General features: G+C 39.2%; 1 protein-coding gene across 1 annotated transcript in view; it reads left to right on the top strand.

The window, feature by feature from the left end:
* Positions 1-397: 397 nt before the first annotated feature.
* zgc:64106 (uncharacterized protein LOC393348 homolog) overlaps positions 398-13,587 on the top strand; it is a 53,824-nt gene continuing 40,634 nt past the window's right edge. Inside the window, exon 1 of the mRNA XM_028804645.2 lies at positions 398-701. Coding sequence (XP_028660478.1) covers positions 539-701 — 163 coding nt within the window. The 5' untranslated portion in view covers positions 398-538. The remainder of the gene's footprint in view (positions 702-13,587) is intronic.

The following is a 13,587-nucleotide window of genomic DNA, read 5'->3' as shown; positions in this document are numbered from 1 at the left end:
TGCTGTAAAGAAAAGTTATTTACTATTAGACCTAAAAGTATTGTCGCCTAATATTTTACAGCTGCCAGTTTTTTTACTCTAAATGTAACATTTTTTTGCAGTGTATGATTGTGTCGACCAAAAGACAGGAATCAGTCCAGTTACTGGAAACGATTCAGCTCATCATATTAACACATTTCTACTGAGAAAAAATGCGACTTTGCGGCAGAGTGAAATGGGCATTTCATGATCTTTCTTATGGACAAGCTGAGTGATTAATTCAGTAAAGACGTTTTCTGTTTTCAGCTTCCTTATTTTACTTCATTCCATCTACGTGTTCTTCTGTCTATGTGTGTGGGTGTATGCCTATTTTTTATCTTTGTCATCCAGTACCACACGCGCTATGTAGTAGTCTCTGTTTTGTCGCCGTCTTTTTCGATGGGTATATCTTTAGGACCATGCGGATTCCCGAGAACTATTTACTGTAACACGAAAGTTTTCTGGATTCTTTTAGTTTTTATATGGGATCGGTCAAAGTTTAGTTTCAGTCTCTTTCAGCATGGAATGGTCGTGGACGGATGTTCTCTGTCACCCAGTCTGGGTGGTCACCACACTGCTGCTGTATTTAGTAGTGAGGAAGCAGAGGCGAGGGTATTGGGACCCCCATGTGTGTCCAGTACGTCTGACTGGAAAGACAGCCATCGTGACTGGGGCTAACACAGGTGAGAAGAGCGCCTTTCTAACTGTGACTTACATATTGCACCATATGAGTCGTCGCAAAAAATCACCAAGGTTTGAGATAACAAGGTGCTGAACTATTGCTTTTTTTAGTAAAAAAAAATTCTATTTCAGGTATAGCTCGTTAGTGTATAAAAAGGAAATGTGAGACTTTCCAACAATTCATTAATGCATGCTTTATGCGATAAATTTCAAAAGATTTTAGAATAAACGCAGGTTCAAATTCTATTTGGACGCAATACACACCATATCCGTCAAGGATAATTGCATTAACGGCATTCGCTCGGACTTTAGAACATTGCAATTGTGCAACGCGAGTGAGCATTGATGAGATAGCCTCTCAGGTCTACTGCGCTGTTATAACTTAACTTTCAGTAAACACGGCCTAAAATGGAATGAATAAGAATACGGACGAATCTCCTTTGTTACCAATGAATATTCAGAATAAGTTTAGATGTAAATTTATGAATTATTAATCTGTGTGAACCTCGTTCCCAGTGTGGTCTGGAGGAGACAATTTCAATGAGAGCGCCATATAAGGGTCTTTACAAAGAAATAAAAAATTATTAAGCAATTACAAAAGCAATGGCAGACCATTAGAATGATTATTCTAAAATTCCTGGGGTTTGATGGACTGAAAAACATTTAAAATCAGGCCTTGAACCCTACAGCTTCAAGGTATAAGAGGTGTCGGCAGGATTTCAATCTTAGAATTGTCCAAATTAAAACCAGTGCCTAATTGCAACTATCTGGATAGTTCAGGCTGGAAAACATCCTGTCTGCAGCTCCCTTGGTTATCCAATTCACATATTAATAGAAAATGAAGTTTACCCAATCCAGTCAGAAGGTCAGGATACCTTTGTGAACACAAGACAAATTTGTATTTGCCTTAATTTTAATTGTGACAGTTAAAGTCAAAAGCAACAGGGCTGATTTGCATGCTGTATATCCATTGATCTACTCATTTCACTCGGAGGTATTGTTGTACTTGTATTTGCATTCCTGCTGATGTTTATTCATTGTTAAGAGACTGAAATGCCCTACATGCTGTGCTAATTCAGTCAAGAATACTGAAGGCATCTAAAAAGGAGTATGGAAGACCTAATATTTCCCTTTATACCATACCATATTATACCATGCCATACTGTACATTGTGTAATGAAATTCTTAATTGTATGCCTCATAAGAAGAGCTAAATAATGCAAAATACACACAGACATATGCAAAGTAAACATATAGAGTCCATTGTATATTCAAGTATATGTTTTACTAGTACTATATGTATATCTGGGGTGGCATGGTGGTGCAGTGGGTAGCGCTGCTGCCTCGCAATTGGGAGACCTGGGGACCTGGGTTCACTTCCCGGGTCCTCCCTGCGTGGAGTTTGCCTGTTCTCCCCGTGTCTGCGTGGGTTTCCTCCCACAGTCCAAAGACATGCAGGTTAGGTGGATTGGCGTTTCTAAATTGGCCCGTGTTTGTGTGTGTTCTGCGGTGGGTTGGCACCCTGCCCAGGATTGGTTCCTGCCTTGTGCCCTGTGTTGGCTGGGATTGGCTCCAGCAGACCCCTGTGTTCGGATTCAGCAGGTTGGAAAATGGATGGATATATGTATATCTTAGTGCTTTTCATTTTACATTATTTGTTAGAATACTTGTTACGATAGGCTACTCAGTAACATTGTGATCTGTGGAATGAAACTATCCATGCATCTACGGCTCTAAGTGCCAGTGGCCTTGTACCTTTTCCCGGTAGGTATCACTGTAAAAAATAATGCATTAAAAGTACTTAAAAAAAGTAAGGCAACAAATTACAAGCAATATTTTTGAGTAGGGGCGGCACAGTGGCGCAGTGGGTAACGCTGCTGCCTCGCAGTTGGGAGACCTGGGGACCTGGGTTCGCTTCCCGGGTCCTCCCTGTGTGGAGTTTGCATATTCTCCCTGTGTTTGCGTGGGTTTCCTCCCACAGTCCAAAGACATGCTGGTTAGGTGGATTGGCAATTCTAAATTGGCCCTAGTGTGTGCTTGGTGTTTGTGTGTGTCCTGCAGTAGGTTGGCGCCCTGCCCGGGATTGGTTCCTGCCTTGTGCCCTGTGTTGGTTGGGATTGGCTCCAGCAGACCCCCGTGACCCTGTGTTCGGATTCAGTAGGTTGGAAAATGGCTGGATTTTTGAGTAGATTTAATATACTGCACTATTGAGTAAACTTAATCTATTAATTTACTCAAATTTACCTAAAATAAATGAGTTTAATTAAATATAAGTAGTGGCAAAAATGTTTTTTTTTTTTTTACTCTGATTTTCATTTGAATTACAGTACTCAAAAAAATGAGTAATAATGCAACGCTGAACAGTAATGATTGTACACCTATAACAAATACATGCTTAAATTCCATATATCTTTATTTATTAGAACATACACAGATAGTCACAACAACGGAGTTATATTTTCAAAGGAAAATTAAATCAACTGTGGTGGGTTGGCACCCTGCCCGGGATTGGTTCCTGCCTTGTGCCCTGTGTTGGCTGGGATTGGCTCCAGCGGACCCCCGTGACCCTGTGTTCAGATTCAGCGGGTTGGAAAATGGATGGATGGATGGATGGAAATTAAATCAAATGTCTGAGGATAATTTTTACTGAATTACTGACATTCAATTGTCAATGCAAATTTTCTTTTCTTTTTTTAAATCTACACAAAAAGTATATCTCAATCAAATAATGTCCCAAGAATGAGTGGTAAATGGAAAGGAAACGTAGAGAGTGAAAGAGTGAAATCCTGCGGCACATGCCGCTCTTCAAACACTTCCTGCATTTACGCCAACATATCCGCTTAAATGAATGGCCAACGTTTTGACTACTTTCAGTATGTGATAGCGAAAATCCTGAAATAAAATAGGACGTAGGAAATCAAACATTGCTAAATAAATCAAAGTGTTAAAAATTAACCAGAAAATACATCACCTATGTAGAACACTAATTAAATAAGAGGTCAAATAATACTGTGACGGTTAGCAAAACGTCTTTTTATGTTGTTTACAGATCGTAGTTTAGGACAAAACACAATAGCATTCTCAAACTTACCTCAAAGTGTCATTTTCTTTTTCTGTGTAAAATAAAAGTTTTAAATGATAAAAAAATATGAACATACGTAACTATCCGAGAAATGTGCTTGATTTAAAGCAAACCAACAAGGTAGGTTGTTAGAAAGACGCTACCTTGCTCGCCATGTTTCCCACATGAAGGGAAAGGTTTCTTGAAAACAACAAATGCTTACGTCTGTAACTATATGGAATGAAATACTAGTTATTCATTACAGAATTAATATGCTTTATACTTACACATTCGTAGTAAAATAGATCTTATTATGGATAAACGTTACAGCTGAATGCGTTGTTGTAAAGACCAAGAAATCGATGTGAGAGAAAGTGCTGTGTCATTACATTTTGATGTGAGAGTAAGTGCCGTGTCATTAAATTTAACTTAACTTGTGTTCAATTCACAGCATAGTTTTTTTTACTTAGAATAAGTAATAAATAATGTGTACATTTTAAGAAAAATAAAAAGTTAACATTATTCTTATTTTTTTTATTGAATTAGAATTAAATAATCAATAAAAAGGGTAAAACCCATTTTTATTAATTAAAGTAATGATTATTTTGTGTATAGTTAGCTATTTTTTGTTATTATTTTTCACACATTCAAGATTTATTTTTTACAGTGATAGGAGGGAGACAAGCACATGAATAGGATGGCTGAAGACTGTAATTCTTCCATTTGCTTTTCTGAGGCAGCAAGTTTTGAATTTGTCCTAAATAAAAGGCAGCTGGGTGCTGATAATTTCTGTGCCACCTTCACTACCCTCTGTAGTGTTTTACAGTTTTGAGCTGAGCAGGTGCCATACCAGAAGGTGATGTACCCAGTGAGAATGGCCTCCACTAAGCACCTATAGAAGTTTGTGAGAAGGGAAAGAAAAATGTGAGCTGTCCTCAGCTGTCAAAAGGAAGTAGAGATGCTGGTGAGCCTTTTTGAAACTAGCCGAAATGCTTTTTGTCCACTTCAGTTTGTCTGAACTGAGAATACATTTAAACCCTTAATTAAACCTGCACGTCATTGAATCTCCAAATACAACACAAAATGCTGCATGCTTCTGAATGAAAGAATGGATGCAGCCAAAGTGCAAATAGAATATTGGAAATACTGTGAGTAGGACATTGACAGAGGAACTGGGGACAGCCAGACTCAGGTTACTTTAGGCTTATTGTACTCTGTGTTGTTAAATTTAACACAACCTTTGGAACAAGATTTCTGCACCAAAAACTGGAGGTGTGTTTTCCAAGCAAACCAATAAGAATTGCATTGCACTCTGTACACACAACAGTAAATGTGACCAGCACTGATTACACTACATTATATTTTTTGTCAAATTAAACCTTTCATTTTTTAAAAAGTCAGCTGACATTGACCACCTGTATGTTCTTACTAAACACACAATACCAAAAAAAACACTCATCATTATACATTTTCTGTTGTCATTACATGCAACATTTGAACGATTTTAGGGAAATTAAAAAAATGCAGAGCTGTGCAGCTGGAAACATCTGAGCAAATCTAAATTATGCAATATACAGTGGATTCAGAAAATATTCAGACCCCTTTGGTTTCTGCACACTTTATTGTGTCATAGATTTAATTTTAAATGTATAAATTTGCAATTTTGCTCATCAATCTACACTCAATAATCCATAATAACAAGGTAAAAGCATGTTTTCAGAAAGGTTTCCAAATCCGTTAAAATCAAACACTGATATCTCTTATTTTCTTTTGCTGTGACACTCCAAATTGAGTTCAGGTGTCATCCTGTTCAATTATCCTAGAGTTTGTCTAGGTTTTGAGTGCTCCCAGGAGCACAATAGTCTTAGTTTTTATTTGCACAAAGACATTTCTATTTTATTTTTTATATATATTAGTTTCAGTTGTAGTAATTATGGTATGGTTAAAGAGCTACTATGGAGTTTAAAAAATTTAAACAATTTTGTCATTTTAAAATATTTTCTATGCCATTTGTGCTGAACAAATGTGTGCGTATTGTTGGTACTTTTTATCTTGTCCTTTTATTGCCCGGAATGGGCCAATTTGTAATGAAATGTAGGTGAATTGTGAGGTTTGAGGGTTTTTTTTACTCTAAATGTCTGTACCACATAACATATCTTGCTCCAAGACAATGTGCTTAGAATGAATGCTTTCAAAAATCTCCCATACTGGACTTTATTAACTACCGGCCATATTGATCTCTGATTCCATCACAGACACATACAATTTATAGACAGAATTTTGCCACCTGCAAGCCTGAAAAGATATCAAAAATCACTGAAGAGCAGGGCTCTTAGGCTTGAATCAGTGTGTAGACCCCAATAATATTGAATAGCCGAAACCTTCTGAAAGTAATTTTACGAAGTCAGTCCTGAAACTGCGGTAATGGTACTTGGGGGGGTCTGCAACTGTGGGTCTACATCTGCGGTAATGTAGGTGTTGTGGCTCTACAAGTGGATGCTACTCGTAGACCCCATGTAGCTGTATTGAGGGAAACAAAGAAAAACAAGCAGATAGTGTCAAGGTTAGGGGCAGTGAGACTTGAATAGCCCAACCATAAGAACATTAACCATTAATGAGAAGAGTAAAAGCAGGTAATAAGAGTATGGACAGGCACAAAACGACAGAGACAGCATCTAAGATTAGGAACAATATATACATTATCTAAATCTTTCAACCCAGAGCGGGATGGCAGGAAACCTGGAGCCTACCCCAGCAGGTTTGGATGCAAATGCAGGAAAAATCCCTGGTTATCAATATGTATGATATGGCTAATGTTAGGAAAAAAAGAATATGATATTTCAACTATCTATTTTGAGAGAGAGAGAGAAAAATTGAAAAAGGGGACATATATTTTAAAACATAATTCTGCTACTGGATTATTTTCACAATATCAGTTATTTTGAGATTTGAATATAAACGTAAAAGATAAATTATTACATATAGAATAAATAGAAAAGCACATTAGTATGTTCAGTTTTTCACCAGTTGGCAAACTCTCTTAGCCTATCTACCTGCAGTTCAGTAGAGACACTGCCAACTCAGGAATTTGACAAGGTTTGTATTGCTTCATTTGTTAAATGACTTTTTTAAAGCAAAAGTGATTGGTCAGCAACAATATGCTGATCTTGTATGATGATCTAGTCAGTCTCTCAATCAGAGCCTTTCTCCTGTGCAAAGTGGCAGGCACCTGAGAAATAAACTGAAACGTTACTCACTCGTGATTTTTCTGTCCATACAGTAAAGTTTTTTTGACCACCACATTCCGATTTCAGGCATTTGAATTACATTTTGATATTTAATAATTGCAAAGAAAGATGGCATTTTACGCGCCTGTTTTCTGCATGCTCTGTCACTGCAAATGTTCTAAGAACACCCGCCCTCAGTCACTGGGCACCACTTAACTGGATGAATACTGTATATGTAGGCAGCTTGTGGCGGATCACTTTCTGTTAAAAGTTACAAGAGTTAAAGAGTAATGGCAAGAATATTAATTCAAAAATGAAAACTAAAAATATTTTTAGTAAATTATTATTTTACTAGCCATGTGCTCCCAACTACATTGCACGTGTTAAAGTTGTCTGTGAAGGGCTCCCTGTTTAAACGTGGCTGCCAGTCGTGAACTGGGCCCTTCGTCGCACAGCATTATGATTTTTTATAAGGGAAACAAAATTACAAAACAAAACCTTTGGACATTGATTCGATAGGAACGGCCTACTTGGAATCACTGTCTGAATAGTAATTATGTGGTGGTGGAGGAGCATTTCTGCTTCTCTCCGTTCACAGTCCGTCTCGTTTTCATGACGCTGTCGTTTCCTCTCACAATCTCTTCTCAACCTTTCTCCAATCTCACAGGTTGCTTTGTGGCAATCCAAAGAGTAAGGAAGAACCAATGCTTCTTTCTTGAACTCCAAACGCCGACTGATGGAAAATCACAGAAGTGTGTCCAACTTATATACTCTGACTGCCGACTCCAAGAAGTGGGTGAACATTCGATTTGGACGAAGTGCTGCCAACGACGGTCGATAGAAACACAAAAAACTACAGTCTCGACAACGAAGCAGGTGTCAACGCCAGATCTAAACACAAAGCACGGTGTCAATGCCAGATCTAAACACAAAGAGTGCTATCGACAGTGTTTGTAAACAAAAGTAACAACCAAGGTGTTGTGTATTCAGCCAGTACAAACAGCACATAGTCTCGTTTAGTTCAATCCTCTTTAATCACCACACTCCAACCTCATCCAACGATCCTCCCCCTCACTTCCTCTCCTCCTCCATCACTACTGCCCTCTACTGAACACAGCAGGAACACAACACAAGGCAGTGAATTCGCGGACAAACAAAGATCAAGATCCAAATGAAGATTTTATATACAGTAATCCCTCACCTATCGCGGGGGTTACGTTCCAGAGCCCCCCGCGATAGGTGAAAATCCGCGAAGTAGCGACCTATATTTATTTGATTATTTATACATATTTTAAGGCTTTATAAACCCTTCCCACACTCTTATAAACCTTTCTCACTCTCTTGTTAACCTTTCCCACGCTCTTATAAACACTTCCTATGCTCTTAAACACTTTCTACATTCTTAAACACCTCAGACCAACACTGCACACTGCACGCAGCGATCAGACGTCAATGTGTCTGCACTCGCTTTGTGAAGGGGGGCAGCTGAACTCACTCTGAGCAGAAATGGACTTTGTGCTGCTTCTGCCAAAATGCCTGCTTGTCGCTCTGCGCGTTCTGAAGGAGGAGTGTGTGTGTGTGTGTGTGTGGGTGTGTGGGAGCTGAACGCACCTTCGCTCAAACCCCCCCTCCCCGGAAGCGCAGTACGCTCCTGCCACTTCGCATTGTCAAGGGGGTGGGGAGCTGAATGAACGCTAAGGAGAAGTGGACTTTGTGCTGGTTTTGTGCTGCTTGTTGCTCTGCGTGTCAATAATTTTAAGCCTGTACATCACCAATTTTCCTGTCTCACTGTCTTGTCTTGCGTGAAGTTAAAATGTTTTATAATAGTGAGATGTTACTCATATCCTTAGCCCGACATCCACATATTATATGTGTTAACAAAGTGTGTTTTATAAGTTTACATGTGTTTAAAGCATGTGGGATGGGTATTTTAAGGCTTAAACTATAAAAATGTTTATTTATATGGTCTTTCTATATCGCGGATTTTCTCCTGTTGCTGACGGGTCTGGAACATAACTTCCGCGATAGGCAGGCAATCACTTGTATTTAAAAACCCGCGAAGTCGTGAATCCGCGAAAAGTGAACCGCGAAGTAGCGAGGGATTACTGTATATAGATTTCAGTTCATCTTTCCAGCTATTTTAATAGTTTCGTTTAGTTTTAGTTTTTCATTTCAGCTTAGTTAATTATTTTATTTCAGTTTATGAAAATGTTTTTTTAATAATAGTTTCAATTTTGATTTTAGTTTTCGTTAACTATAATGACCTTGCTGATCACAAGCATCCAGTATTATCTCCAGTGGTAGTGAGTCCTGCAGCAGTCTGTGCATATTCCCTGGGCCCATTGCTGCAGATGCTTTTCACAGTCAATGGAATGGTGTAAGGTATTATTTATTAGTGAGGGCTAATTGTATTTTTGTATATGAAAAAAAAATAAGATCGATAAAAGAAAAAGGGTACAGGTGACACTTGAACCATGATCCTGCTGACATGCAGTTGAAGATGCTACCATCTGCTTTCTCCTGCTTCTGTCATACACCAGAAGTAAGATAGCCATTTCTGACAAAATATCATTGCAGTTTTATCCATTTTTTTTTCTCACAATTAAATTAACTTTGGTGAAATTGATTTTTTCTGTGCCTCTGGGCTGAGATGAATCCATTCCAGAAAATTATTTTTCATTTTGTAGACATCCTGCAAAATTTCAGCTTTTTGGAAAATAGGGCTTCTGTTGATGAGTGAGAGAATGAGTCAGTCTGTCAGTCATCTACATATTATATATATTTAAGTTCTATGCAGGATTTGTAAATCACAGGTGTAATTCCTGTAATCCTGCAATGAAACTCAAATCATTGTAGGCATAATTAATAAAAGACTTACATAAGAAAATGTTATAAGTATAATTATTAAAGGTATTACTTAATATGAATTCATAGGTATAGTTACGTGTAATCTAGACTGTTGTTCAGTGGTTTCTATTGGGGTTTACTGCTATAGGCATGAAGGTTCAAGTGCTGAACTGGGTAACTTAAATGGAGTTTTCATGTGCTCACTGAATCTGTGTAGATTTTCTCCCAGCACTCCAGTTTCCTTCACATCTCAAAGAAGTGAACTGTTTTTTTGTCATGTTAGATCTATTATTTAAATGTTTTGGACTCTCAATCTGTTTTCAATGGAGCCTTGCCACACACTTGAGACACAATCTTTACTGTCTTTTTATGCACTGTGAAAGATAGGGGGCATCACTGGGCTCCAAGCCCAGGACACAACTAATACAGACACAGTCACAGGTTCAAATATAATGATTTTATTCTTTCCAGTACCTTTATAGACACTTATAGAATCATCTGTATAACACAGCACATCACACAATATTTTTTTTTCCTGCTTCTCCATCCTACTCCTCTTCCTCCAAGCAAATGTTGTCCTCTGCCTCCCAACTCCAACTTGATGAGTTTGAGCAGACTGTTTTATCTGTGACCTATGAGCACTTCAGTGTTAGGATGTTGCCCTTTGGAAGCACTTCCAGGTCAAATTGAAATCCCTGAAAATAGGGATTAGTGATCCTTGCAGCTCCACCTGGTGGTCCCTATGGAATCAAACAGAGCCACCCCATGGTGCTACAGGTACCATCATGACGTGTGGGTCTTCATGTGGGAATCTTAACCCAAGAATGCTGCCTTCTAATGTATGGAGAAATAATGGATCCAAACATCATTGTCTTCCCCAATTTTTCCATTATATTGCAGTTCCTGTTCCCTCCAGTCTGGAAAGTCATTTTGTCCTGGCTGGGCAAGGAATCATCCTTGATCCTCATCGGGAAGCCTGTCCATTCACTATGGTACTCACATGGCACCTCCCTCAGCTGAGCCTTGTAGGAGCCAGTGACCAGCCCTGCAAAGGGTTTAGTTCTAGTCACAGGAGGAGGAGCTGTGAACTGTCTACACACCCAGTTCCTATAAGAAACAAAGTTAAAAATGAATTAGTACACAAGGTTGCTGATACTTACTACTGCCTTCTTTCTGTATGGGCTGTCTGTTATAAGCCTAAACCCTTGACAGCCAAGGCAGGGGGCAGTGCCTCCAGTAGTGCCCCAATTCCTGGACCTCAAAACAGGGCCTTGTGGGTTCGGTGAACTTTTTAGTCCTTCTTTTGAAGCAGATAATAATAATAATAATAATAATACATTTTATTTATATAGCGCCTTTCCCATGCTCAAGGCAACTTCAAAATGGCCTCCCCATCCAAAAGCTTGTTCTCTTTAATTGGCGAGATCTAAGCCAAGCAATTACTGTTTTATAGAAGGCAGAGTGTTTAGCCCCCCCATATTGATAACATTTATTTCTATGGCACAATTTCGTACAAGCAATATAGGTCAAAGTACTTTACACTGAAGAGTTACAACAGAAAAACAAAGCAGCAAGTTAGAAATGGATAGTTATATATAAGTAAATAAATAATATATAAAAAGTAATTTATAAAGAATCAATATGCACTTTGTAACAGAAGCGCTGTATAGGCGCCTGACCTGACACAGATGGACACAGAGGCACGTATAAACTAAACACCAGTTTTTATTTTTCTTCACCCTTGGGGACACGTCTTCCTTGTGACCCACAGGCAATACACAGTCCAAAAAGCACTTAACCACACCAATAATCCTTTCTCCCTTTACCGCCACTCCTCCTCAGGCTTAGTTCTCCTCCTCCCGACTCTGGCTCCCGAGTGGTGGTGGCTGGCCCTTTTTATAGCCCACCCGGAAGCGTTCCAGGTGCTTGACCACCTGGTCCTAATTGCACTTCTGGGTGGAGCTGAAGATTCGTCCAGCCGGGCTGTTGACTCCATGAAGCTCCCCCTAGAGGCCATCCGAGCTCCCAACCAGGCTGTGGGAGACTCCATCTCCCATGGAGCCATGTGACAGGTTGGGGGATCACCGTCCGCCAGGGAGGCTGCCTCCAAACGTCCCGGGGGAGGTATTGAGCTGCCCATGGTTGCTCCCCCAGAACAGATGCAGCAGGGGCGTCCCTGCCGGGCATGGGACCCGGCTGTCCATCACAACTTATATAACACAAATATACAAGTGGTAGAATCCTAATTTGATGATAAGTTTATTAGGTCTATTAAGATAAGTCCAACCCAAATGTCAGATGGCCAGGAAGAACAGAATAAACAAGCAAAAAAAAAACTCCAAGGACGAGATGCTGGAGGAAAAAAAAAAAAACAAAGACCACCCAGCCCCTACTGGGCATTCTACCTAACGTAATGGTGCTAAAGTCAGTCTTATTATTTTTAATCTTCATTTTAGTCAATTCAATGCAGTGAGACTCAATGAGTATCTAGTTTCATTCCATCTTCACAAGTGACTGCATAAGTACTTTGATAAGGTGGTGGTGGCATAAAGTATCTATATATATAAAATCCCTATGTGCGTCCAGGTGTCCGTGTGTGGGTGTCTTCTGGTGAAGTGCGCATGCGCGGTATTACTGTCAGAGAAAGTTAGAGGCGTTTTACAGAAATACAAACCAGTATTACTGCGAGAGGAAATTAAAGGTACACAATACAGTGACGCATATTACAGCCACATACAAGCCAGTATTACTGTCAGAGGAGATTAAAGGCATATTACCAATGCGCACGCCTGTATTACTGCCAGAGAAAATTAAAGGTATATTACGGACGTACGGACGTACAAGCCAGCGGACGTACAAGACGGTATCCTTCAATAAGGGCGCGCACAGGCATCCTTCAATAAGGGCGTGCACAAAAAGGCGAGCCTCAAAAGGACGACCTCAATTGGGCGCAGCGAATAAAGGCGCACGAAAATAAAGATCTGCACCTGTTGCTCTTCACATATTCCAGAGCCATTTGAACTAAATTATCTACGCGCCCTTATTGAATAGAGCCGTACAAGACAGTATTACTGTCACAGAAAATTAAAGACATACAATACACGGCGGCAGCCCACGAAGAACGGTCAGCTCAGCAAGTAAACATCAACAAAAGAAAGGCTGAAAGAAAGAAAAATACGACCAACAAAAAGAATGAGGTCAAAGTCACTTGCCATTTAATATAGACTGTTCCTACTAATGTTTATGCACTACTGTTCTAACGCCCGTTATTGTAACGGGCTAAATGACTAGTTGATTAATAATGATCGCACATCCATGAAGTATATGATATAGCAACGCATATAAAATCTATTAGGAGTAGAACAGAAATTCAATTTAAAAAAGGACAGATTGCTGAGTTTTAATATTTTTTTTAAATTGATCAATGGCCTGGCATATCTTTATTGTTAAAGTATTCCAAATATTTGATGCATAACATTAAAAGGCCACCTCACCACTTCTTTATGTTTAGCTCTCAGTATAATAAGCAAACCAGTGTTAGATGATCTGAGGTCATGAATTTGAATGTAAGGAGGCAGGCACTCCAAAATATACAAGGGAGTAAAATTATTCAGAGCTTTATATACCATTAGCAGTATTTTGAAATCTATTCTAAAGGACACAGGTAACTAATGCAGTGATGCTAAGGCCGGTGAGATGTGCTGAGATTTTCTTTTGCTATTTAAGTTTCTTGCTACTGCATTTTGAAGTAAT

Source organism: Erpetoichthys calabaricus, chromosome 7 (assembly GCF_900747795.2).
Source record: "Erpetoichthys calabaricus chromosome 7, fErpCal1.3, whole genome shotgun sequence".
Lineage (NCBI taxonomy): Eukaryota > Metazoa > Chordata > Cladistia > Polypteriformes > Polypteridae > Erpetoichthys > Erpetoichthys calabaricus.
This window is presented reverse-complemented; position numbering and strand designations above follow the sequence as displayed.